The sequence below is a fragment of the Myotis nattereri genome (genome assembly GCF_964212035.1).
Source record: "Myotis nattereri genome assembly, chromosome: 2".
Taxonomy (NCBI): domain Eukaryota; kingdom Metazoa; phylum Chordata; class Mammalia; order Chiroptera; family Vespertilionidae; genus Myotis; species Myotis nattereri.
In genome coordinates, this window is record NC_138076.1 from 159,350,486 (window position 1) to 159,376,514 (window position 26,029).

Consider the following 26,029-nt stretch of genomic DNA (forward strand, 5'->3'; position numbering starts at 1 on the left):
GTGAGAGGGATGTCTGACTGCTGGTCGAACATCCCCCAAGGGGTCCCAGATTGGAGAGGGTGCAGGCTGGGCTGAGGGACAACCACCACCACCACCACCACCCCCCCCCGCTGTGCACGAATTTCATGCACCAAGCCATATATATATATATATATATATATATATATATATATATATATATAAAGGTAAATCTATGTATATTGGCATGAAACAACTCCCAGGATCTATTGTCAAGTGGGGGAAAACACTCTGTGTGTAAATATATAGAAAAACATCTGGAAGGATATATACCACACTATCAAATGCCATAATATGCAAGGAGAGACAGGGGAGGGAAAAGATTTACACCACCATACAGCCATCATTGAATTTATTTTATTTTAAAGGTATCTATGTACATCAAATAAATACACACTGGGGTTTGTGCATTTTGGTTTGTCTTCCACACTGGCATGCAACATTTGGCAGATGTGAGTGGGCAGGCCAGGGGCCCCTTGTGGTAACCCTGGCTCTCTGAAAGGGATGCAGTGAGTGTCGGGGGGAGGAGGAAGATGTAGAGTGAACCTTCTGGTGAAGGCTTTGTGTGTGTGTGTTGTTTCTGATTAATGTAAGTAAATTATATTTCTCTTACATCTTGCAAAAGAGAAGCCTGCTTCCTCTGTCACCTCCCTCTGCATCTGCCCTACACCTTCACATTTTCTTATGTGTTTTAAAAGAATCATTTGGTGGCAAGATTATATAAAACCCACTGGATTCTTAAATGCCCTCCCGGCAAATATTAGCACAAGTCACAGGTGCACAGGTATCTTCTTCCTCCCCAATTGGGTCTCGCAGAGAGGATGGCTCATCCACCCACCTTTTCCCTCTTTGCTGTGAGTTGCAAGCTTAGGACAGGGAAGTCAGATTGAACTCCATTCCTCAGAGCAGTGGTTTTCAAACTACTCTACAGAACTCCCAACGTTTCTTAGGACTGTTCAAGGACTCCTCAATGAGTGAAGCATTTACTACCAAACAAAGAAAATGCAAACTGCCCAGGTCTGTATCACTTTTAGTCATTTTTTATAGTAGGGTTCTATATAAGATTTCTTATGAAAAATGCTTGAATATCACTGCTTTGGATTTATTCCACTTCCCTCTGGCATTTCTCCCCTCCCCACTGCATTTCTCCTTAATTGCTAAAAGGGAGAAAGGTCTTCTTTCCTTGAAGGAGCCCTGGGCTAACACAGCGTGTACTTACTGACTTGCACTCACAATGAGCTTTCTTTCCTGATTTAGAAGCTAGGGGATGGTTGCCCTGCTGCTGGTGGATCCTGTTCTTCCATCCTCGATAAGACTGGATATCTGGGCATCAGACTTCCTTAATTTGGACTGGCTTGTGACCTCCATTCTCCATCCCTGCAGTTACCTGGAAAACCACCTTAGCACCATGTAGAAGGAAAAGACGTCTGAAACCAAAACAATAGTCCTATCCATTACATGGGGGTTGAGGGGCTTGGGGGAAGACACCCAGTTCCAGCCCTGGGGTTCCTCCACCTCTGGAAAATCTGACCTGCCCCTTTTTTAAAGTGCACTTACCAGATGGGGATATTATAGAAGGAACTCTTTGTTAAAAAAAAAAAAGTTTAAGTGTATATTGGGGAAAAGGCAGGCTCCAGCTTGAAAGAAAGGCATCGCAAGGTAGACATTTTGCCAATGAACTGGAAGCCCCCAAACCAAAAGCTGGAGATGGGAAGAAATGCATCCCAATATGGGGCAGAGAAAGGAACCCAGCTCATCACCATGGCAAATTACTCAGGAATTTCCCAGCCTGCTCACCCTCAACCCAAAGAAGCACTCATTTGACTATGCTTGCCTGCAAATATCATCGTGGACAGATGACCAACTATTTGACTGTCAGAAGCGTCTGCCTCCTCAACCTTTCTAAATATTTCAAAGCACTGTAGGTTCTGGTCAGGAACTCTGGGATCCAGAATATTAAAAGTTTTGAGGAAAAAGGGAAGCGGTCCCTTGAGCAATCTCTGTTCTTAGTCATCCAGGAGAGAACAGGAAGAGGGAGGCAAAAGGCAGACCTCAAAGGGCAGAGGTGCGTACCTGGAATCCCTCGATTCGGGTGAAGGGTGTATGAAGAAAATTCTACATATAATTTAGTAGTCCTCCCACCTTACACCACCCCCCCCCCCATGCTATATGTGAAAGAGGAGGGAGGAAGAAGAGTCTATTTCTGTATCTTTTTATGATGTTAAGACATTCTTCTGCTTAAGGCTCTGTGTGTGTGTGTGTGTGTGTGTGTGTGTGTGTGTGTGTGTGAAGGGTCGCAGCCCTCTAGCTCCCGTTTTACCTTTTATCATCTCCATGACTAACACCACACAGTGTGAGAGAAAGAAGAGCCATTTGCCCTCCTCCCTATTCCCCCAAATGAGGAGGGTATACTATGTTTAGAAATTGCTAAATACATTATTAAATACTTAGAGAGTAAGACAGAAGAGAGACATAGTAGCAGCCTTTGATATATAGATACAGAGTACAAAGATACAGAGTAAGAGAAGACATCAAACATAGTATAGTCGAACAACAAGGGTTGGGGAGGGAGTTAGCATCAGAGACCACAGGTTTGCAGCATGCTGAGAGAAGAGGCCTCAGTCCCTCTTAGAAACTGGGGAGAAAGAGAAAGAGGTTGTGAGCAACCACCTGCAGCCCAGCCACCGAATAGGGACAGGGTGACATCTGTACAGACTTTGCTTTACAGTTCTGTCCCTTTAATACCAACAACCGGACACTATCCTCCCAACCCTCTTCCTCCACCCCCGATTTTCCTAACTCCTCCTTCCCCATTCCTACTTCTTTGCTTCTCATGCCTTTCTGCCTACATGTGCCGGGCCTACTGTCTTGGGAAACCCCTGGAGACGGCTCGGTTTGGATGCAGCCCAGTAGGAGACTGGCTGTGCTCTCTCATTTCCAGTCTCCAAGGACCCAAAGTGGGCCAGAAAACAGGATCATAGTACCCAGTTCTGGGCCCTAAAGCAATCGTGGCCAGGAGCTTGGTGACACACAAGAACCAGGAAGGTGCCTGTGCTGCTACAGGAGGGGACCTGGGGCCTGAGGTGGAGAAGGGAGCGGGGCTTGGATCGGGGGACACAGCTGTTTTCCACCTCCACTGAGCAAGATGAGAGAGGAGTGCTAACAGTCCCCTAACAAAAAATTAGACTCTTGGGGTATTTCCTAGAACTCATTGGTAACATACAGATATAAGGAGAACAGGACACAGGTGCAGGAATAAATCAAACATCTCCTTTACTGGAGATGTCTTAGAAAATACCTATCCATCCAAAATTATTTTAAGGTGGAGGCAGAGGGAGGGTGGAGATGATCTCCCAAGGTCTTCTAGGTATCTACCCCAGTTCCTGGACCTGTGCGTGGCTCTGAATCCACCCCCTCACTTCTTTTGACGTGTGGCAGTGACCCCTAGTGGCAGAAAGGCAGTCCCCTGGTTACTCCTCTGGCCAAAAGGAAAGTATACCAGTGAGGGGGAAGGGAGATGAGTGTTCAGAGGACTTGGAGCAGCACAGATGTGGCCCCCTACAAGGGAAAGGCAGGAGTTGGGGACAGCTATGTAGTAACAGTTTTGAGATTATTAAAAAGTGGAAGAAACAAGAGGTGAGGGCAAGAAAGCAGGCAACCTGCGGCTGGCCAGAGGGAGAGGCCTGAGCTACCTGAAAGTGCAGGTACGCAGCAGTCTGTGTGGGGGATTAGCTGGCTGCTGTCTCTTGGTGGAGAGGGAAGATCTTGGCCTGGTCCTCAGCCTCATAGCCGCATGGCAGGTCACTCCTGGAAGAAGAGACCCAGCATCCTCAGCACTGTCAGCTCCGTATATGAAAGCGTTCCTGTCACCGTGCTCTCACCGCATTGCTGTGAGGCAGTGCAGGGCGGGACTATTCTGGTTTTACAGGGATACAGGGGAAAGCAAGGCCGGAGAGATGGGACTGACTTGCTCAAGTCACAACGTTCCCAGAGGTAAGAGAGAAACCAGGGCATCAAGTGTCCGTGGCATTTTCCACCAACGCCCGTCACTGGGCTGGGGAGAAGCCTCAGATGGGATTGGAGGAGGGGGCAGTGCTCTGCACCGAGGCAGGGGAGGGACTGGATCTCCTGGACAACACAGTGACGACAAGAAAGATTCTCATTTCCTCCTCCTTCCCCAGACGGCTCCAGGGAACTTCTAACTAGGGCATGAGGGACATTCCATCATTTCTTCTGGTCCCACCCAGAGAACCCGAGAGCAGTGGGGACGGGTGTACCTGTTGTCGTTGATATCTGTGGCATTTCCTGAAGAGATCATCATTGAGAGCACAGGATTAGAAGAAGAAAAAGGAGATTGGGCATTAGAAACAGTCTCCCCAACCCTCTCTCCTAACTCCTTAGCAGGAAAGGTAACACTCTTTGGAGCCTGGCTGCATCGGGGCCTGTGGCGCTGTATCTACAGCTGCCCCTGCTGCATCCCTATGCTGAGAAGAAGCCTCCCGGGCCCCTCCTGCAGGAGAGGAGAGGGGGAGAGGAAGGTCAGGGCGCGGACAGATACTGTAATGGGGGGAATCCAAGCCCCTGAAGGGATGGGCAGGGTGCCAGCTGTAGGGACAGGGTCACTTACACTTTTCAACTTGCCCTGGGGACCCTAAAGGCTGGTGACCCGTCTTTCTCACTCACCGTTGTCCATGCTGGCCTTCTGGTAGGACGCCAAGGTGCCTCCAGAAGACATGGCCCCATTGCTGGCACAGGAGTTTGCAAAACTGGATGGAGCAGAGCAGAGATGCAGCCTCTGGCATACACACACCGCCCCCCCCCCCCCCCCCCCGGCCACCCGTCACTATGCCAAGGACACATCCACACCCTCAGGGATGGAGCCATACACCCCGCCACTCCCCGGAGAATAGAAAACAAACATGGTCGATGGCTGGGAAGGCAGATGCCCACCTTCTAAGGATTAATGAGGAAGAATTAATGAAGCTACTTAGGAGAAGAATCCGTCTCCCCCAATGAGTGACTAAACCTTATGCCTTATAGGGTCTTGGGCTGGGGTTCCAGCTTACGCCCTTGGTCACTCACTACGTATCTGAGGTGGAGCTGGGTGCAGGCTGCAGGTACAAATTCTGGTAGTTCTGGAACAGGCTGTTGGTATAACTGATGCACTCGGGGCTGCGGGTGCCGTAGGGGTTGGTGGGTGAGGATGCTGGGTAGTGGCCAGGCCGGACGGGTTTGGCTGTAATAAAGAAAGGAAAGTTGGAGTTGAACTGAGTTGCTTATAAGATAACTTACTTTTATATTTTGGGGGGTATGGCTGGGGGTGGGCAGGTAGAGTAAAAACCAATGATGTAGTTGCTTGACACTTAGGAATTTCCCCAGATGGTAACCCCACCTTAGCTATTGCCATCCACTCCTCACTCACCAATCTGGGCAGAATGGCCTCTCTTGCCCGAGCTCTTGTACCGAACGGCCTCCTTAATGCGGTCCACCTCCTGCTGGTACCGGCGCTTGTCCTTCATGGCGCCCTCCTTGGCCTCCTTCAGTGCACCCTCCAGGGCCTTAACTCTCTCAGCCGTAGCCCTAAGTCGTTTTTCCAATTTAGGAAGCTCACAACGCAAATCTGCATTGTCACGTACCAGCTGCGGGGTGAGCCCAAGGGAAGAGGCAGAAAGAAAGGCAAGTGACCCAGGTGTGGGGTGCAGGTGGGGAGAGAGAATAAAGAAAAATCGAGTCAGGAGATGGAGACCACGTTGTTTTCCCAAAAGCCTCATTCCCTTTACCTAACTTGCCGTTTTAGCCAGTTCTTTCCTTCTCCCTGAGCAAACGATGGTCAGGCGTTATGAAACGTCACATTGTTTTCTGGGCAGCAAAACGTGCCACCTCCACTGTAGCCCAGAACTCCTGTGGTAGGGCCTGTTCCAGTCTCCTCCTGGCCTAGAGATGCCCCCCCCCCATATCTTCCAGCTTGTGCCAAACCAACAGCCCCAGGGCAACCATGGGGATGAGGCACCCCCTCACCCAGGATGGCTTTATGGGCATGCACAGGGTGGGGCAGCTGGAGCACAGTAGCAGTGTGCAGGGTGGATATGGCATTGAGTGCAGGTGAGGTACAGAGCAGAGCAGGAGCAGAAGCTGGAATACAGGAGCCCCACTTCCCCTTCGACCCCCACACATACACACAATGCTCCATAGGAAGGAAAGAAAATGTTTGAGACTCACAAACATTTGTGCTCATTACCTTCACAGTCAAGGATTTCCTGAGCTGTCCCTCCCCCACTTAAATTAAGCTATAGGGAGCAACCACCTTGAAGCCAGTAAAGGTGTCCTGACCTTTTTACAGGGCCTCACACATGACCAGGGGCACCATAGTTGGCCACAGAGCCGGCCTTGGAAGAGAGCAGGGGAATCAGTGTGACTGGCAACGCTGGGAGAAAGGACAGAGGTAGAAATACTTCTGCACCCCTTTAATTTTGGACAGTTACAGATTACAGTGTTTTGCTGGGGCAATAACAGTTCAATTAGTAACGGGGCTGTAGCCTTCGCCATTTAAGCTCCGATTAGTGAAGACGTTTCTACATCTCATTTTCCTTTTTAGCCTTGTGTCCGCTGAGGTAGGACATTTTGAGGAGTCCTCTCTCCTGTGAGTGAGTAGCCTTTGGGATTTGGAGCAGAGGCGCGGGCTTCGCTGGGGAGGGGGTCGGGGGGGGGGGGGCAGCCTGTGGTTTCCTGACGTAGCCACAGCATGGATGGGCATGGAGGACATTATGCTGAGTGACATAAGCCAGTCTCCAAAGGACAGATACTGTGTGACTCCACGTCTACGAGTGGTCAAAATCATAGAGACAGGAAGAATGGCAGGTGCCAGGGGCTGGGGGAGCAGGGAAGGAGGAGTTATTGTTAGTGGACACAGAGTTTCAGTTCTACATGATGAAAAGAGTTCTGGAGAGAAAAATGATTAGAGTGGTAAATTTTGTTATGTGTATTTTACAGTAAAAATATTTGGTGGGAAAAGCAATATAATGTGCATCTTGATGGAGAAGGAAAATGAACACGCAGAAATTAAAAAGAATGGCAGAACTGATAACATGTTTCTTCCCTGTCTTTCAACTTTCCTATAATACTATTTTTTTTTAATAAGCAAAGAGAAAGAGATGGCAGCAAAGTCCTCTGCAAAGCTCAAATAAAACAAACCCTGCAGACTACCACTGGGCCTCAGTTCTGTGGTTTTTGCCATTATTTCTTTTTAAATGTACTGAGTGTCTACTATATGTGCTGGACAGTGTACTGGGAGGAAAAGAAGTTTAAGGTCCAGTTTAGTGAGAATATGAGCTTAAATGGAATTTTAAAGTGCATTTGAAAGGAAGGGAATAAAGTTGAGGTAAGGGTTTATTTTATGAATCAGTTAAAAGAGCCAGCTGACTGCTGCACCTGTCTTCAAGGCCCAGCTATTTGGCTCTGTCTGCACCGAACATTTCCGGTCCTGACCCCTTTGGACTGCCCACCTACCTCCCCACCCCATACCTTTGACACCCAGGCATCCACCTAAGGAACCGCAGCAGCAAGGAGGGCGACAGAGAGGCAGTGACTTAATACACAGGGCCGACCGGGGCTGGATGGGCCATCTAGAGCAGCGGTCGCCAACCGGTGGTCCGCGACTCACTGGTGGTCCGTGAGGTCCGAAAGGTTGGCGACCGCTGATCTAGAGGACATCATTGAATTTCCCTTCATGCCTGCCCCAGGCCTGGGCCGATGGAGTTCTCTCCGTCTCTCCCTGTGAGAAAGCCCAACTTCCCTGGCGGCTTTGTGTCTCGCTGCTTTCTATCTCTGGCTAAAATCTGACCAGCATCCCTTGTGTATAGTTACAGCCCATGCCTCCGGAACCTCTATCCATTTCAACCTTTCACTCCAACAACATAGGCCTGGGGATTCCACTGGAGCAAAGGCAGGTTGGGAGCTTTGAGGAGGGAAAACAGGCATGGAACAAAGAAAGAGGTGAAAGTGGAACCAAATCGGGTATAAAGAAGGCATTAGTGGGAAAGGTAAGGAAAACACGCCAGCAGATTTTCCTAAATCCAAGGCGCCTCCGAGGATTTGGTATCCGGGGCACCTGGCCTCAAGAGTTCTCTTCACTCCTTCCACCCACTCTTACCTGTTTGTGAACCTTTGTAAGCTGTTCCAGGTTGTTCTCAAGAAAGGAAATCTTCTGCTTTTGGGAGTGAATCCCCCCACTGTCCTCGGGCTCCATCTCTGCACTCTGATTAAAGACAGAGGGAAAGACGTGGCTGTCCTGAAGCCAAACAGGTCCCACCCAGACCAGGCCAGGCCGGCCCACAGGAGACCAAAGGGCCGGAGGACCTGAGAACAGGCGGAGAAGATGGGGGCTAGGAAGAGCCCGAGCGAGGATGGCACTCACTTTCTTGACTCGAGTCGTGACGTCTTGAACGAACAGCTTGCGAAGGTTGTGGAGGGTCTGGAGTTCACGGGCCTGGAAAGAATGATGAAAGACTGGGGTAGCCAAACACCAGGCCAACCTTTCACTCTGGAATTACTGGGCCCTTCGGTCTATCCAGCCAGGTGAGTCACTCATCCCTTAGGAAAAGAGGGTCCCAATTATGCCACAGACTGACTTGGCAGCGGGCAGGAGGAATGGGGAGAGGAAGAATCGGGGGAAGAGACGAAGCCCCCTCCACCCCGCTAACTCAGCACAGACGGGAACCACTCACAACGGTCTCCTCCAGGCCCTTGAGGTCCTGCTTGGACTGCTCATGTCGCTCGTACAGAAATCTGGGGGAGGAGGAAACAGAAGATTCTCTCAGGATTCTCCTCCCGCCTCCATTCCTTTTACATTTATTTTTATTACCTATTATACAAGTTACCCATGTTCACTGTGCAGAAATTAGAAAAGGTGGAAAAAAGAAAAGATAAGCAAGACGAGTTTCATAAAAAGCTCATGATTCTACGACTTACAGATCAAACCACCATTAACATGCTGGTGTCCTTCTGGCCAGACTCATTTTTCTATTCATGTACAGCCCATAAATATTTTACGGGACCATTAACATACTGTTTTGTAACCTGCTTTTTACACTTAACATCACAAACATCTTTCCCTGTCAGCTAATATTCAATAGCGGTCCCTTCTGAAAGTCTCCTTCTTTTCCCCTTCCCTACCCCATCCAATTACTCTTTGGAGGCATTTGCTTCCTGTGGTCACCATATTCACATCTACATGCTCCCTTCCTCTGCTGAGTCAGTCAGCCTCTGTGGCTGCTGGGCTGCAGGCGCCCCGGCACTCACGTCAGCTCCTGGAGTTTGGTGCTCTTCTCCTGTTCTTCATTCTTCAGCTTCTCATAGTCAGCCTGAAGCTTCTCCAGCTCTAACTGGAGCTTCTGGTTCAGGCTGTGGAGGGCAAGAGGTATGGCGACAACCAAAGGATGTGAATAACGGAGAAAGGGAAGACCAGCTCCTCAAGCATTTTCCCTCTTGAATGAGTGAGTCCAGTTAGATTTGATGCATCTCCCTTCAAACGTAGGCAGGCTCAGGCCACTGTTTCCATGACAGAGTAAGGAACCCTGAGCTATTTAGTCAGAAGAGCCTCAAGGATTGGGACGAGGCCTTACTCCTGTACCTCCTAGAGTTGGGCTGCAAAGTCGTGTCATTGTTGGGGGAGTGACACATGGAAGTTAAAGAGCAGGATCTGAGGGAGCATTTGAGTGGGCACAGCTGGGCAAGAGGACCAGGTAGAGACCAGAGCCACCCTCGGGAACTCTTACTCTTTGAGCTCATCAATGGTCTTTTGCTTCTCGTTGATCTCGTCCCGGAGCCGGGCCAGCTGCCGGTAATGGGCCTCCCGGTGACTCTCCATTTGCAACTCCAGGGCCTTCTACAAACAACACCACCCCAAGCTCAAAGCCAGGTTCCCCAACACCAGCTCAGTGAGGGCCAGCACAGCCCTGCCAGGCCTGCCATCCCCACACCTTCCCTACTCACCTTCACTTCGTCTGCATCCTGTGTGTCCGGCTCCTTGTCCTTCAAGGCCACTTCATGCACAGTTTCTAAAAGAGGGAAAGATGGCTCACACTGCACCTACCTCCACCAGGACGAACTTCACATTGTGACCAGACCTCAGGGCAGGGCAGGGCACATCTACCCAGAATGGGCCCACAGGGATGTTCTTCTGGGTTAGGACAGCCCAGTTGGATGGAGCAGGGACAGAGACAATGGAGTGTTTATGGTTTGGGTACAATAAGCTACATGCAAAAACTTGCTAAGTAGCATGTGAGTTGGTCTCATGCTTTCGGGGAGTGTGCCGTTGGGTGGTTTCTTTCGATGTTTGTCACTTTCAACTTCCTGCCCCCTCTGGGATCTCCTATCCCAGGATGGATGGGTTGGAGGTTTAAGAAGGCCTCACCTTGGGCCTGGAGCTTGGCCAGCTCATCACTCAGGGAGTCATAGGACTCTTCCAGATGCCGCTTCTTTAGCTCCACGCTCTGCATGTATTCCGTAAGCGAGCGGATCTTGGCCTCGTGCTGGTGGGGGAAGGGTTGGCGAGAGGAAGAGGATGGATGGAGCAAAGGTCACCACTCTGGGCAGCACAGACCTCTGTAAACTCCAGCTCTCTTCCCAGGCCCTCTGCTCCTGCTTTGCCTTCCATGAGGATGCAAAGTCAGGGTCCATGCTTCTAGAGAGCCTTTCTTTAGACCCCATCAGCTTAGAGGCCAGTATCCCTGCTGCGCCTTCACTTCTCTGGCCCAGACCCTCCCCTGCTACCCCAGCTCTTCTGTCCTTGACTTCAGTTGGCCCGAGGCACCTGACATAAAGGTAGGTGCTAGGAGTTTTATCTCATAACCACAGACTCACGCTCTTTCTCCCACGGCACCCAAAGGCTCTCAACCTCTGCCACTCACCTGGGAGATGAGGAGCTGGCAGGATGAGAGCTCCCGGCCAGTCACCTCCATCTTGCGATGGCATTCAACCTGGAGGTTCTCCAGCTGCCGGCACCGCTTGACCACAGACTTGACCTCGGATTTGATTTTGCTGATGTAGAGTCGGGCCACGGTGAACTCCTCCTCAATGGCCCCACTGATCTCCACCGGCTGAAGGGGGCAAGGGAGGGAAGAGGTGCTCTGCTGCAGGAAACCTTTATCCATTCCCTTCCACTTTGCTTCTCCCCACACACACACATGCACAGGGACTCAGGTGGGACAGGTGTTTTCCGAACAACTTTTAGCAGCTCTCTGTCACCTGGCATGTCACGCTAAACCCCTCTCCCTGCATTCAAAGATCCAATCCCAACAGTCCCCCGCTCCCATCTTATAAAGCAACATGATTTTCTTTTTCAGTCAAACAGTTCTGCTTGATCACCCACATGGGTCATTGTCCTTGCCACAGATTTGCATATATCATTTCTCACTCTGTGCCCCCATCTCTAACTCCTGCTATAACCACATCGCCATTGCTGCTTCTTCCTTTTCTTTTTTTTTTAGAGAGACTTTTAATAAGAGTTGATTTGAGTCAAACTGACCACATATGCCAGAGAACGGTCTCACATGCTGTTCCATTGCTTCTTTACTTAGCACCCTTTAGAAGGTATATTTTCAGCTGAGTCTATGCAAGCCTCTACTTGTTTTCCTGGGTCTAGTTTGAGGGCGTGTTTCCTGGCTCTGTGGCCCGCCTCTCTCAGTGTCCCTGACAGCCCGGATTCTCCCGTCTTGCATCTTCCACCAATGCCCAGAACAGAAAAGACCTGAACAAAACTGCTGCCTCTTTCTCCACTCACCAGCTTAATCTCCCCGTTGCCCACGATGACACTGAACTCACTCAGGTCCTTCATCAGCCCATTCAGCACCTCAGCGATTCGTTTCCGCTGGTGTCCACTGACTTCCTGTAGCCGCTGCAACTCAGACTCCAGGGACAGCATGGTGGCCTGGGGACAGCCCCTCCGTCATCCCATCGCCATCTTCCTGTTACCCTCCCCAGCCCAGGCAGAGGCCTCTCCCTTCATGCATGAGCCTGATGGCCTCTGTGTAGAGAACACAGACCCTGCAGAAGGGCCTGGAGGAGGGAGGGGCAGGGGGACAAAGCGCAGGGAGCAGCTGTGGGAGGGTCTCACCACCACACTGAACATCAGTGCAAAGTGCAAACATAGTGCAGCCCCAGAGGGAAGCAATAGTCCCTTTGGATGTAGAGGGTGTCCTGAGGCCAGGGAGCTCCTGGGCCCCAGTCGGCCACTCACCACCTTCTGAGACAGCTCGTCCACCAGAAGCTGGTTCTGCTGGCTCTTTTCCTCCACCTCCTGGGACTTCTGGTCGTAGTTGACAGCCAGCTCCTCCAGGGCCTGCAGCACTTCCTTCACCTCATCCTTCGCAGCGTCATTCTCTGACTGCAGGTGGCTCAGCTCCCGCTGGACCTTCTCGTTGTCTCCTCGAGTGGACACCAGCAGCTTCGAGGGAGAGGGAGGCATGTGAGGTGACCGCTTCTGTGACCCCTGCTCTAGGGAAGCTGAGCCCCCGCCCAGGCACAGCTCTAGGAGAGAGGCAAGGGCCAAAGTAAGAGTCCAGAGGAAGTGGGCTCTAGGCTTCTTAGGAATAGGGCAACAAAATGAAGAAGCACCGAGATGCCATAATTTGAGCTTTAAGCCAAGCCCCAATTAAGTCCCCAGACCTCCATAGTTTTAGGGGTGACTAAACCCTAGCAGAATGCCCCTTCTCCCATCTGATTGTAAGGTCTTTTCTATGCCTTCCAGGGACGAACACAATCCCCCTCTCCTCTCACGTCTTCCCTCCTCCCCATTACCTCTTCCTGGTCCAGCATTTGCTGCTTGAGCTTCTCGATGAGCTGGCTCTGCTGGTTGATCTCGTCGTCCTGTTGGAGCAAGGTGGACAGATGGAGTAAAGGGATGGACCTCTGGGGTTGAGGGAGAGACAGGATCCGAATACAATCCAGATTGTTTAGGTTTTGAGTTTGAAAAACACACAAAACACCATATCCTACAAAGACGTCTGAATTCTCTCAGTTTCTTTCCTCAACTCATGCCCTCACTTTAAATTCCTCTCTTCCTGGGAGTTGGTATAATCTTGACAGTACATAACAAAAGCCTTAAAATATTCCTATCTTTTAACCTAGAAATCCCTCTTTACATTCTACATTCTATCCAAATCATTCAAAAGCAAAGTCTAACGCAAAGTTAATCATTATAATAGCAAAAACAAACAATACCGAAGAAAACTAGAAGCTCTGTAGTAAGTGAATGGTTAAATACATTCTAATACACAGACCGCTAGGCAGCCATTTTAAAATGCTTTTATGAACAACTGTTAACAAAGTAGGAAATTGCTCATGATAGAATACTGAATGAAAATATCGAATGCAGTTACATACACAGCATATCTCAATTATATGGTATATGCACAGAAAAAGGCAAAATATTAATAGTGTTATTTCAGAATGGTGGGATGGTGGATGATTTTACTTTCCTTCTATGTATTTGTGTTTATCTCCCACATTTTCAATAATGAGCATTTACCCCTCTTAAAATCATATAGAGCAGCATAAGCTAATTTTTTTTTGGTTAATCCTCACCCAAGCATATTTTTCCATTGATTTTTAGAGAGAGTGGAAGGGAGAGGGAGAGACAGAGAGAAACATCGATGTGAGAGAGAGACATCAATTAGTTGCCTTCTGCACGCATGCTGACCAGGGCTGGAGGAACCAGCAACCAAGGTACGTGCCCTTGACCGGAATCAAACCCGGGACCCTGTACATGGGCCGACATTCTATCCACCTAGCCAAACCACTAGGACATAATTTGTTAATCCCTCACCTCTCCTTCCACTGGGCTCATCTCTTGCCCTGCCCGTTGTCCTCACCTTGTCGTCCAGCTGCTTGTAGAGGCGGCGGATCTCCTCCTCGTATTTCTGCCGCTCCTCAGGCGCGATGCGCACCACGATGGAGGAGTTGTCGTTCACAGGGGTCTCCTCACAGATCTCTGCTCCCAGGACTGCATCCTCACCAGCCAGACGCTCTGTCTCAGGCACATTCTCTCCTGGCAAAGGGGCAGAACGTGAGGGGTGGGAGAAGGGGAAGCTGCACCCACCAGTCCTTCTCCCTCACTGCTCAGCACCAAGACCTGCGGGCCTCCATCGCTCTCGCTAAGTGCACCTTTTCGGGGGTCAGGGGACATGGTAGTCAGGCTCTCTCCCTTTCCCTGATGGCCGCCCCGCTGCACCTCGCCATGAACACAGCCCTCCTTGGAGATTGGCCTGCCCTGCAGCGCCACCCCAGACAGGGCTCTCTGGCTCCCTAAGCCCCTCCTCCTCCCACCACCTCCCGGCCCACAGAACTCCTCTCTAACCATTGCGCCAACGGCTCAGCTCAGCCTCCAGTTTTGCAATCGTCTCCTTCTGAGCCTTTGTCTTCTCCTTCTCCTTCTCATATTTCTTCTTCCACTGCTCAGCAGTCAACTCCAGATTCACTGAGGCGGTGTTCTTAATGGTCTTTGCCCTGGGTGAGGAGGGGGGTCAAGGTGAGGAGGTCTCCCTTACGGCTTGCCTGATGCTGGAGAGCGAGAGCGGCGGGGGCTGGGCAGGGGGCTGGGGACCCTGCCACTGACCGCTGCCCAAACATCAGCGTGGACTTGGTCTCCGCATCGTTGTAGCTGGACGGTGAGCAGCAGATGAACATAGTTGTCCGGCAGTTTCCTCCCAGAGAGTCCTGGAGAATCCGTGTCATTTTGCTGTCGCGATATGGAACGTAGCTTTTCTGGGGGAGGAGGGAGATGTGAATGAGAAAAATAAAATAACAGGGGAATCAGAAAGCAGAGTGGAGGACTGGGGATCAGGCTGTCCATGAATAGGGGCATGGTCAAGGGCAGCGTTAGGGGAAGGTGGGAGATGAGGGGGAGCTTGAGGGGGAGGAGACCTCAGGACACTCACAGTGCCCTCGGCCAGAGCAGAGATCACGTTCCCCAGAGCCGACAGGGACTTGTTGATATTCTTTGCCTCGTCCAGCACGGCTCCCTCTGCTCCAGTCTTGCTGACCTATCAGGGCATTAAGGGACAGGTGTGTCACGAGCCACTGCAAAGGGAGAGGGCTCTCGCCACCTCCCTTTATAGGGGGGCTCAGCCCAAAGAGGGGAGAGGACATGGAAAAAGGCCAGAGAACAGAGAAGGCCCTTCCTCGATTCCTCTAAATTCTTTTGCCAAAGACCACCCCCTCCCACCTACGTATTATACATATTATATGATCCCACTATGTGAAATGTCCCGAAAAGGCAAACCCATCAAGAAGAAAGTAGGTTATCCCTATTAAGAATTGAGGGTGATCGGCATAGTCAAGAAATGTGTGCCCACCTCATCTTAATTTTCCCTATTTGCTAAACAAATTTTAGATCGTCTGCCGCTCTGTACACCCCAAAGTCTAGGAGCATTAAGATGTGTCAGTCATAAAACCTGAGACATCAGATCTGAATACCAGCACCTATTAATTTTGGCATTTTCAGGTAAGAATGTACATTTGCTGGGTATTGGTAACTCTTGAAAAAAGTCTTCAAGTTCTAGTTTTTTGTAGGGGGCATTCCTTAACATCTCATGTAGACTACTGAAACTTAGTCTGAAGCACAACTGGGCTAAAGTTGGTTTTAGGACCATATCCCTGACCACATGGAAACTCGGCTCAAAGCCCATACATTAAGAAAGTTACACACTTTATTCCAAACAAATATTGGTTTGTCTGGTATCTTTAGAGCCTTACTCAGTTGAGATTCTCAGTTAAACATTAAGTCTGTTGTAACTTTGATAAGTATTTCCACTTTTGTTATTTAGTAGTGGTATATTTGTGTGTGTGTGTGTGTGTGTGTGAAGTGTCAAATCTTGTGACGATTTAAAAAATAAAATACACTGTAATTTAAAGTGGGGGAAAAAAAGAAGAAAGTAGATTAGTAGTTGCCAGGGGATCGAGGAGGGGATTGTTAATGGGTGATGAAAATGTTCTGGCCCTGGCTGGTTTGGCTCAGTGGATAGAGCATTGGCCTGTGGACTGAAGGGTCCCAGGTTCAATTCCAGTCAAGGGCACATGGGGATGTGCAGGAGGCAGCCAATCAATGATTCTCCCTCATCATTCATGTTTCTATCTCTCTCTCTCCCTCTCCCTTCTTCTCTGAAATCGATAAAAAAAATATTTTTTTTTTAAAAAAGAGAAAATGTTCTGGAATGAGGGGTGATGCTTGCACAACCTTGCAAACATCCTAAAAACCACTCAATTACACACTTTTAAATGGTGAACTTTATGGACTATGAATTATGTCTCAATTTTTTAAAGTTAGTTTGATTTTAAGAAAAGGACACCTCCCCGCAAGGCTTCCTTCCCTCCTCTCCTGACCCCCACAAGACCCTAACCTTCTCACTGCCAGCCAGGTCCACCAGGTACAGCTTCCCACTGAGCTTCTGCTCCGTCTCCATGTTCTCCTGCTTGATGTTGATAAGGAAGATGCTGTGGCTGCGAGAGCTGTGCTCATTCATGTCTGCAGGAGGAAGGGAGACACAGTCCTGGTACCAGCCCCTGTGGACGGAAGCCCTCGGCCAGGCGTCGCCTGACCACTACCCCTACCAGCCAAGAGAGAGGGTCCCACCACTACGTTTCCCAGGCAGCAGGGTTGCACAAAAGGTCCCTCTTTGCCCGGCCGGTGTGGCTCAGTGGTTGAGCGTCGACCTATGAACCAGGAGGTCATGGTTCGATTCCTGATCAGGGGACATGCTCGATCCCCAGTGTGGGGTGTGCAGAAGGCAGCCAATTGATGATTCTCTCCCATCACTGATGTTTCTATCTCTCTCTCCCTCTCCCTTCTCTGAATTCAATTATATATATATATATATATATATATATATATATATATATTAAAAAGGGTCCCTTTTTCTCTGGAGGACACTTTTCCCTTGCTCTCTCATGAGTCCCTCAATCCCCACAGGCACAGAGGGGAGGCGGACCCCAGAGTCAAAATCCCCTTATACCCCCACTCACTGGTGACAGCCACATGACGATTCGATTTCCCCTCATCAATCACATCTAAGATCTCCTCTGGGCTGGACACAAAGCGTTCAGTACAACCCTGCAGGGGGCAAATGGATAATAACCCATAAACTTTGATCTGCAGATTAAATGACCTGCCCTTTGACAAAATGACCTTTCTAGATAATGTCCTTTCCGAGCCCCAGACCCTCCCTGGGCCCTGGGCACACCTCAGCCCTTCAGGAGACCCACCCTCCAACTTCTGGGTCACTGGTCTATCCTCCTTCCATATCCACCCACATTTGGGATACTTTGGCCCCACTGGGTGCCCCACCCCACTCTCACCTTGACAAACGGCACCCGGTTCTTGTCCTCATGCACAGACAGATTTGTCTTAGTCACTGAATCAAGACAATACAGGTGAGCAAGGCCAGCACTTCCACTGCACCCCCCCCCCCCCCCCCGCCCCGCCTACAGCCTGGAGTCCACTCAGATGGTGGTTTCTTCTATGTGCAAAAGGGAAGAAGACTCCCTGTGAAACCTAAACTCCCCTGCACAAACTGAAGACTCGGCTTCTCCTCCTCCAGGATTCTAGCCCCAGGGCTCCAGCTCGTCTCAGACTATTTATATGCAGGTTTGGGCATCCGAGCTCATCCTTGGACCCTTTTCGTTTTTGGAAATCTTGGTGAGGGGAGTCAAGGGACACAGGTATGGATGTGTGTGCCTTGTGTGCCCTCTGCATCTTGGTAAACAGTGCCTAACCCCAACAGCATGTGGATCTTTCTTTTCCTTGCCCTTCTCACACCCCCGGCCATCCATTGGGGTTAAACACCACTCACCATCCAGAAGGTCACGAATTTTGTCCAGGTAAATCTCAAAGTAAGAGACCTGGTTAGGGAGAAAGGAGGAGTATGAAGTGAAGAGGGCCTCTCTTAAGTATGAAGTGTCAGAGCGCAGGTAGTTTTAATTTGCAGGTAATTTAAATGTGACCTGCTGCAACAACAGTAGTGGGAAGAAAAGAGCAGAAGAAATTATCTCAGGGGAGAGGAACTGAGGGAACCAGAAGAGAGAGTAAGTTGGAGTGCCCAGCATCTCAGTGAGCTCATACTAGATCTTCCCCTCCCAGTCCCCAGCTGAAGATGCCCAGAGGTCATGCCCTGATCACCTTGATGTGGAACTCAAGGTTCTCATCCATGGAGTAGATGTGGTTGAAGATATCGCGGGCAATTCGAGGAATGATTCCCATCAGCTGGGGGTCGTGCAGCTTTCCCTGGGGAGTAAGGGCATGCTAGAATAAGGCTGGAGCTCAGGAAGAATGAGACGACACAGAGGTATGCAGGTGAACACGAAGGTCATAGTCGATAGGAACCATCCTAAGTGAGGAGATGGTCACTGCCTGTCTACCTTTGTGTGGAAGGGGACAGAACTGAATAGCCCTTTGAACTTTCATTGTTGCTGCTTTTCTAGATTAAAAAAAGAAAACTGGAGTAGTGGGAAGGAGGGTAAGCTGCAACAGGCTGAAGGGATTGCATTAAACGTGCACTAGATCACTGCTCCTCAGTTCATCCTCTGGACTTAGCTACCTTTAGACCAGGCAACCCTTGAGTCCTAGCCCTTCCCGCACTGAGATTTCTTTGTCTCACCCCATTTCTCACCCTCCATGGAAATCAGACCCTCACCTCCATAGTATGTGTTTTCCCTGAGGATGTCTGTCCATAAGCAAATATGGTACCATTGTAGCCAGCAAGGACATCTGGAAAAGACGGCAGAGAAAGAGGACTGACTGGTGGAGAGAAGTGGGATAGGGAATGGGGAGCCTAAACAAATACATTCAAAAATACATCCATTACCTTTGACAATCTGCATGGCACATGCATGATAAACTTGCTCCTGAGTCGTGTTTGGGGGGAACACACGGTCGAAGACATAGGGCTTCCCCTGGAGCGGAAATAAAAGATGGCAGACTTGAGCAGGCAGTGTGTGAGGAAGAGGAAATACTGAGACCTCACCCATCAGCCCGAGGAGGCACTCGTCCTTCAACCATCCATATGTATGGACGACCATGGTGATGAGGGAAACGAGAGGAAAACAAAATTTAGTATCGACGCCAAGAGTTGTGTCCATGTGGTAGAGGGTGCCATTGAGGAGTGTCACTCTGTGAGATTGTGTGAGGGGACCTCAGTCTGGGCGTCATGATGTAGCGCCCCACTACTTTGGACCCCCTGCCCTGGGAAACCAAATGGGAAAAGACAACAGGGCATAGGCTATGAAGAGTGCCAACAATTCATTAACATTAAAAATCTACCCAAATTAAAAAATATCTTCCTCAATAGATCCATATGTCCTGATATGCAAAGACTTTAAAAAAGTGTTAAGTGAAAGATACAAAGTATATATGGAGAGAGAGAGAGAGAGAGTTCCCTATTGAAATATACATATATTGAGCTGCTAAGATGTTATGGAAACATTAACACAGCTCCCTTAAGATTGTATGAAATCATAAATATGGGTCCACCTTTAAGGAATTAGCTTTAAGTAAGGAGAAATTATGAAGCAAGTCACTCAGACCTCCAGGTACTTTGCTTAATTCAGGTAACATGTTATAAATCATGGTGCTGATAAGAATGCTAAAGGTACAAATTGCCCTAGCCAGTTTGGCTTAGTGGAAAGAGTGTTGGCCCGAAGACTGAAGGGTCCCGGGTTCAATTCTGATCAAGACACATACCTTGGTTGCAGGTCCCCTGGCCCTAGTCGGGGTGCATGCAGGAGGCAACCAATCGATGTATCTCTCTCACATTGATGTTTCTCTCTGTCTCTCCCTCTCCCTTCCATTCTCTAAACATCAATGGAAAAATATCCTTGGGTTGGGATTAACCAAAAAAAAAAAAAAAAAAGATACAAAATATTCACAACCCAAGGAGACAAACAAATAATATATTTGATAGCTAATAATTTTAAAGGGGAAATTTCTGGTAACATTAAATGAGACTATGTTTGTTCTCCATCATGTGACAATTTTCTCAGTCATGCCCAGCCAGTGTAACTCAGTGGTTGATGTCAACCTATGAACCAGGAGGTCACGGTTCGATTCCGAGTCAGGGCACATGCCTGGATTGTGGGACATGCAGAAGGCAGCCAATCAATGATTCTTTCTCATCATTGATTTTCTATCTCTCTCTTCCTCTCTGAAATCAATAAAAATATATTTAATTTTTTTTCTCAGTCTTGTTTTCCTGCCATGCAGTATAAAGCAACTATGACTTAATTGTCAAATTGTTTTACTATAGAGCCCATCTTCACTTAACTGAATTATAAACCTCTAGGTCTATGGACACCAGAGTTTGGGGGACATGTTTTAATAAAGCTTTGCTAGAGCTGGAATGTGCATCAATATACATAGAATTTTTTTTCTAGAAGGAATTACACAAAAGTATGACCAGTGTTCTTTGGGGAGAGAAAATGAAAGAGAGAAGGCTTTCATTTTTCATTTTTTATCCTGGATTGCTGACATCTTTAAACCATGTTTAATATTATATATTTTTTATTAATGTCAAAGAGGGTGAAACAATAGTGCATTATTTGGTTTCCTTCTTGTTACTTCTGTACACAAAAGAAAACTAATAAATATTATTTTTAATATTAAAAACATTTATTTTTCGCCGAAACCGGTTTGGCTCAGTGGATAGAGCGTCAGCCTGTGGACTGGAGGGTCCTGGGTTTGATTCCGGTCAAGGGCATGTACCAGGGTTGCGGGCACATCCCCAGTAGGAGATGTGCAGGAGGCAGCTGATCGATGTTTCTCTCTCATCGATGTTTCTAACTCTCTATCTCTCTCCCTTCCTCTCTGTAAAAAAATCAATAAAATATATTTTTAAAAAATATTTATTTTTCATAATTAAAAATAAAAACAAAAAATATTTAAAAGATTTGAAAAATATGGCTTATAATAAAAATCTACCTGAAATATTTATCTGGTCTCTCTGTGGTGAAAGCCTATGAAGCCCCAAAACAGAATCCACCAAGAGGAAGAAGTTGGGAAGGCGCTCTCTACAATAAGGGAAAACTGTAAGCCGATAGAGCCGTTCTGGAGGACAATTCTATTAAATATTTAAATGTCCATCCTGTGTGTACTCTGTAGCAACAATTGCACTGCTAGGAATTCATTTTACAACACTTGCTTAAGCACTGAAAGATGTTCATTGAAGAGATGTGTATTAAAGAAAAACTAGAAACAATTTAAACATCCATCAAAATGTTGGTTATGAGACCTCTATATTCTACCCCCATTAAAATAAGCCAGATTGGAAAAAATAATAGTAAGCCAGGTTGGTTCACATATATTATATATCAAAGATCGGTTAAGTGAAAAAATAAAAACAATGTATATAATGTGATTACAGTTTTCAAAAGGAGTATGGAGAGAATGACCTCAGGAAAAAGATATGGAAGACTATATACAGAACTGTTAGTGGTGGCTGTACTGGAGAACAGAATGACAGGAGCATATGCTTAACTACATTTTTTCTGTGGTATCTAAATGTTTTACAATGACCACATATCGCTTTTATTTTATTCTTTTTTTATTATTGATTTTAGAGAGAGGAAGTGAAAGAGAAACATTGATGGGTTGCCTCCTACACACGCCCTGACTGGGGATTGAACATGCAACCTGGCTATGTGCCCTGCTTGGGAATCAAACCTGCCACCTTTTGGTGTATGGGACAATGCTCCAACTGAGTCACACCGGCCAGAGTCAACATACTGCTTTTAAATTTAAAAAATAAAATATAGATGATGTTATAAAATATGTAATGATATGGCAAGGTATAATAAGCAAAAAATATGGTTTTTAAAATAGTATCAGTTGCCGAAACCGGTTTGGCTCAGTGGATAGAGCGTCGGCCTGCGGACTGAAGGGTCCCAGGTTCGATTCCGGTCAAGGGCATGTACCTGGGTTGCGGGCATATCCCCAGTGGGAGATGTGCAGGAGGCAGCTGATCGATGTTTCTCTCTCATCGATGTTTCTAACTCTCTATCTCTCTCCCTTCCTCTCTGTAAAAAATCAATAAAATATATTTTTAAAAAAATAGTATCAGTGTAAAAAAGTATGTAAAGAATGATTCTATTTGTTTTTAAGAAGTATATTTTTTATATTTTGCATAGAAAAAAACATGTTAATAGTGATTATCCTTGCAGAGTGAGGTTTTAGGAGTTTTTTTGTTATTTTGGATTTAGATTTTAATTTTTTCTAGAATAAAAAACCCATAATTTTAAATAATAAAAATTTAAGTTTTTAAAACAATGACATTACTATTCTTACCGAAGAACTCTCATAAATTAGAAACAAAAACAAAAACTAAACATAAAAAAATGAGCAAGAGCTAGCTATTAACAACAGAAGAAAAAATACAAGTGTTCAACAATACAGATGTTCAACATTTTCCAAAAAAAGGAAACTATAACAGGAACATCACTTTTCACCTATCAAATTGGAAAACAAAAACTTGATTGTAATACCCAGTATAGATGAAGGTTCAAGGAAGTATAATTTCCTTGAAATGAGCACCTCATTATTTTCTGGTACAACTTTTATGGGTGCAATTCAGAAATACATAATCAAAACCTTGAATTGTATGTAGCCATTGACCCAGATATATTTGTAGCAAATATTTACTTACAAGAGTGTTTATTGTCACACTGCTTATAATAACCAGAAATTGAAAACAACTCAAATAGTAACATTTAGGGGACTGGTTTACATAAGAAATTGATTGAATTATGGCATGTACATACATTTTATTCCTTGTTGCTATGTAAAACGATGTCATCATAGATCAATAAATCTCAAAAATGTGTTGAGTGAAGGAACTCAAACACAAAGAGCACATACGATATTATTCCCTTTGTATGAAATTCAATAATGGACAAAACTTATCAATAGTGATAGAAGTCAACATAGCAGTTGCCTGGGGTGATAGTGACAGGACGGGGGCATGAGGGAACTTTTCAGGCGTGACAGAAATGCTCTAGATCTCAATCTGGGTAATGGTTACATGAGTGTCAAAATATGTTATAAAATTCATCCAGCTGTTTGCATAAGACATGTGTACTCAGTGTATAGAACTTATACCTCAGTAAGTGCTATCATGAAATATAACATCATAAAATAATGTTATAATGGCTCTTAAAATATGAATTGATGCATAACCTAATTGTTAGTAAGAGAAACGCATATTAAGATTATGAAATACCATGTTAAGCTATCAAAGTGGCCAAAACAAAATAGTTTGATGATACACTGCATTGTATATAAATTGGGGCCAGCTCTATGAAAGGCAATTTGGAACTAGCTCTTAAATTTTTAAATGCATACACCTTATGACCTCCACTTCTAAAAATTTATTCTACAAAAATACTGTACATATGCAAGTCATAGATACAAGGTCATCTAACTGTTTGTAATAGCAAATACTAGGACAACCCATAATTTATTTAACCAGGTTCCTGTTGATGGGCCTGGTTAAATAAATTATGGCCTATCCCAGTGATGGCAAACCTATGACACAAGTGTCAGAGGTGACACGCGAACTCATTTTTTTGGTTGATTTTTCTTTGTTAAATGGCATTTAAATATATAAAATCAATATCAAAAATATAAGTCTTTGTTTTACTATGGTTGCAAAGATCAAAAAATTTCTACATGTGACACGGCACCAGAGTTAAGTTAGGGTTTTTCAAAATGCTGACACGCCGAGCTCAAAAGGTTCACCATCCTTGGCATATCCCTACAACAAATTATACAGTTGTTAAAAAGTTGTTTAAAAGAATGAGATAGATCTGTATGTGCTGATATAAAAGAATCTCTCTGACTCATTGTTAAGAAAAAAAATCAAAGAATAGTATGTATAGTATGCAACCCTTTGTGTTTATGTGTATGTGTATATGTATTTGCTTGTAAATATATAGTATGCTTTTAGAAGGATCCACAAGAAACTGGTAATAAAGTTGCCTTCTGAAAGAGGTGTTGAGTGGCTAGGAGAGAGATAGGAAGGTTTTCATTGTATACCTTCTTATATTATTTGAATTTTGTCACATGTGCATGTAAGACATTGAAAAATTAAACATTTCAAAAAATAAAATTATGTAAAATATTTATGATAAAATAGCCTTGATATTTTGTTAGTGAAAAAATAGGTTATAAGACAATATTTAGGTTATGATACACTAATTAAAATATATGTATATATGCAGAAAAAACATTAAAAACAAATATATAAAATTGTTAACAGTGTTTTGGGGGAGGGGGCTGGGGAACTTTTGACTGATGTTTAGTCTCTTCTATGTGCTTTTGTTTGTTTTTAACTTTGTCAACAACCAAAATATATTAACGTGTAATCAGATTATGTTTAATATTATTAAAGAAAAGTCTACCTTGATTCTTTCTTTAAGGTTTGAGTGAGTTTATGGGTTATTCATAGGACTTTTGTGAATTTTCCATCCTTTTTATCTGTACAGTTTGTCATCAGACTTCATTACAAATAATAAAATCCTTAATACATAGAATAAAGTCATAGTGTTACAATAAACAAATTTAAAGTGGCATTGATGCCTCTCCTCCTCAGTGGTAATATATTTCGTTTTTTATTATTTAATTGAACCTAGATGCCTGAATTGTAATATAACTCAGTGTTTCTTCCATCCATTGGCCAAGAAACAGAAATAAACAAGCCAAGTTTATTTCAGACCAGTGACTCTCACCTCTTCTCCACCAATGATGTCTGCATGCCTCTTGAAGCCATGCATGCAGCCAAAGGGCTTAAATATAATTCTCACCCCCCTGCCCCGTTACCACCCCCCCCCCCTCCACTCATTCTCATATTCTAACACTCCCAGTTAAAGGATCCCAAAGGGTGCTGCAGGAGCATTAAAACGGAGGGCGCTCTCCAAGTGCTGAAGGCGTTTATTGCCCGAGGAACCCCTTTCCCTCAGCATAGGCTAGGAAGAAGGAAGAGACCAGAGAGGGAGGAAGGGTGGCATTCTTAGTATTGTGAGGATAAAATGTACCCAAGAGCTAGAAATGGTGCACTCTGTAATCTCATGAGCAGGGAAAGCCACGGATTATCATTTCGGGGTTCTGGGAAGGCCTGTTACCATTTCCCTTAAATTCCAAGTCTAGCTTTTCATTTCTTTATCGTAAGATTTTTATTTCTGTCAAAGTGTAAATTTCTTTTATTTTCTATTGATTGCACACAGGATAAATTCATTTTGTCACTGGTCTAGTTATTTATGAGAATATTTTATTCATTGGCTTTCTGCATTTTCTGCCTTTAGACTACTCATCTCACCATTATTTATATCTTAAAGTAACTGACACCCAATTACTTTGAGTCAGACTGTAGTATGTTGTGGGGGGTTTCTCCAGAATTTGGGGAATTATGTGTTAGCAAAAGCCATTTTTAAAAATATATATATTTTTATTGATTTCAGAGAAGAAGGGAGAGGGAGAGAGAGATAGAAACATCAATGATGAGAGAGAATCATTGATCAGCTGCCTCCTGCACACCCCCTACTGGGGACTGAGCCCACAACTCAGGTATGTGCACTGACTGGAAATTGAATCGTGACCTCCTAGTTCATAGGTCAATGTTCAACCACTGAGCCACACAGGCCGAGCTAGCAAAAGCCATTTCTGATGCCCCCTCCCAGGCCTCTGCCGAGACCACTCTGAAGCCTGGACTACCACATAGATCGAGAGTTTCTGGAACACAGGGGTTCCTTCTAAATTCCATCAAATACAATCCTTGGCCCATAGGATGGTCTTCATAAATATTCATTAAAATGATATTGAGCCCTAACCAGTTTGGCTCAGTGGACAGAGCGTCAGCCTGAGGACTCAATGGTCCCAGGTTCGATTCCGGTCAAGGGCATGTACCTTGGTTGCGGGCACACCCCCAGTGGGGAGTGTGCAGGAGGCAGCTGATCAATGTTTCTCTCTCATCGATGTTTC

At 46.2% G+C, this 26,029-nt stretch overlaps 1 protein-coding gene across 1 annotated transcript in view; it reads right to left on the bottom strand.

Annotated features, from left to right (window-relative positions):
- Positions 1-359: 359 nt before the first annotated feature.
- KIF5A (kinesin family member 5A) overlaps positions 360-26,029 on the bottom strand; it is a 30,475-nt gene continuing 4,805 nt past the window's right edge. Inside the window, exons 2-29 of the mRNA XM_081082526.1 lie at positions 18,873-18,960; positions 18,702-18,775; positions 18,188-18,292; positions 17,862-17,910; positions 17,368-17,423; positions 17,035-17,122; positions 16,413-16,537; positions 14,952-15,056; positions 14,630-14,778; positions 14,372-14,520; positions 13,887-14,062; positions 12,814-12,882; positions 12,254-12,460; positions 11,798-11,944; positions 10,926-11,114; positions 10,430-10,547; positions 10,009-10,073; positions 9,792-9,901; positions 9,316-9,417; positions 8,742-8,802; positions 8,432-8,503; positions 8,168-8,272; positions 5,441-5,657; positions 5,101-5,254; positions 4,702-4,784; positions 4,296-4,323; positions 3,711-3,825; positions 360-2,653 (exon numbers count right to left, since the gene is read on the bottom strand). Of these exons, the coding sequence (XP_080938652.1) occupies positions 3,747-3,825; positions 4,296-4,323; positions 4,702-4,784; positions 5,101-5,254; positions 5,441-5,657; positions 8,168-8,272; positions 8,432-8,503; positions 8,742-8,802; positions 9,316-9,417; positions 9,792-9,901; positions 10,009-10,073; positions 10,430-10,547; positions 10,926-11,114; positions 11,798-11,944; positions 12,254-12,460; positions 12,814-12,882; positions 13,887-14,062; positions 14,372-14,520; positions 14,630-14,778; positions 14,952-15,056; positions 16,413-16,537; positions 17,035-17,122; positions 17,368-17,423; positions 17,862-17,910; positions 18,188-18,292; positions 18,702-18,775; positions 18,873-18,960 (2,970 nt within the window). The 3' untranslated portion in view covers positions 360-2,653; positions 3,711-3,746. The remainder of the gene's footprint in view (positions 2,654-3,710; positions 3,826-4,295; positions 4,324-4,701; positions 4,785-5,100; positions 5,255-5,440; positions 5,658-8,167; positions 8,273-8,431; positions 8,504-8,741; positions 8,803-9,315; positions 9,418-9,791; positions 9,902-10,008; positions 10,074-10,429; positions 10,548-10,925; positions 11,115-11,797; positions 11,945-12,253; positions 12,461-12,813; positions 12,883-13,886; positions 14,063-14,371; positions 14,521-14,629; positions 14,779-14,951; positions 15,057-16,412; positions 16,538-17,034; positions 17,123-17,367; positions 17,424-17,861; positions 17,911-18,187; positions 18,293-18,701; positions 18,776-18,872; positions 18,961-26,029) is intronic.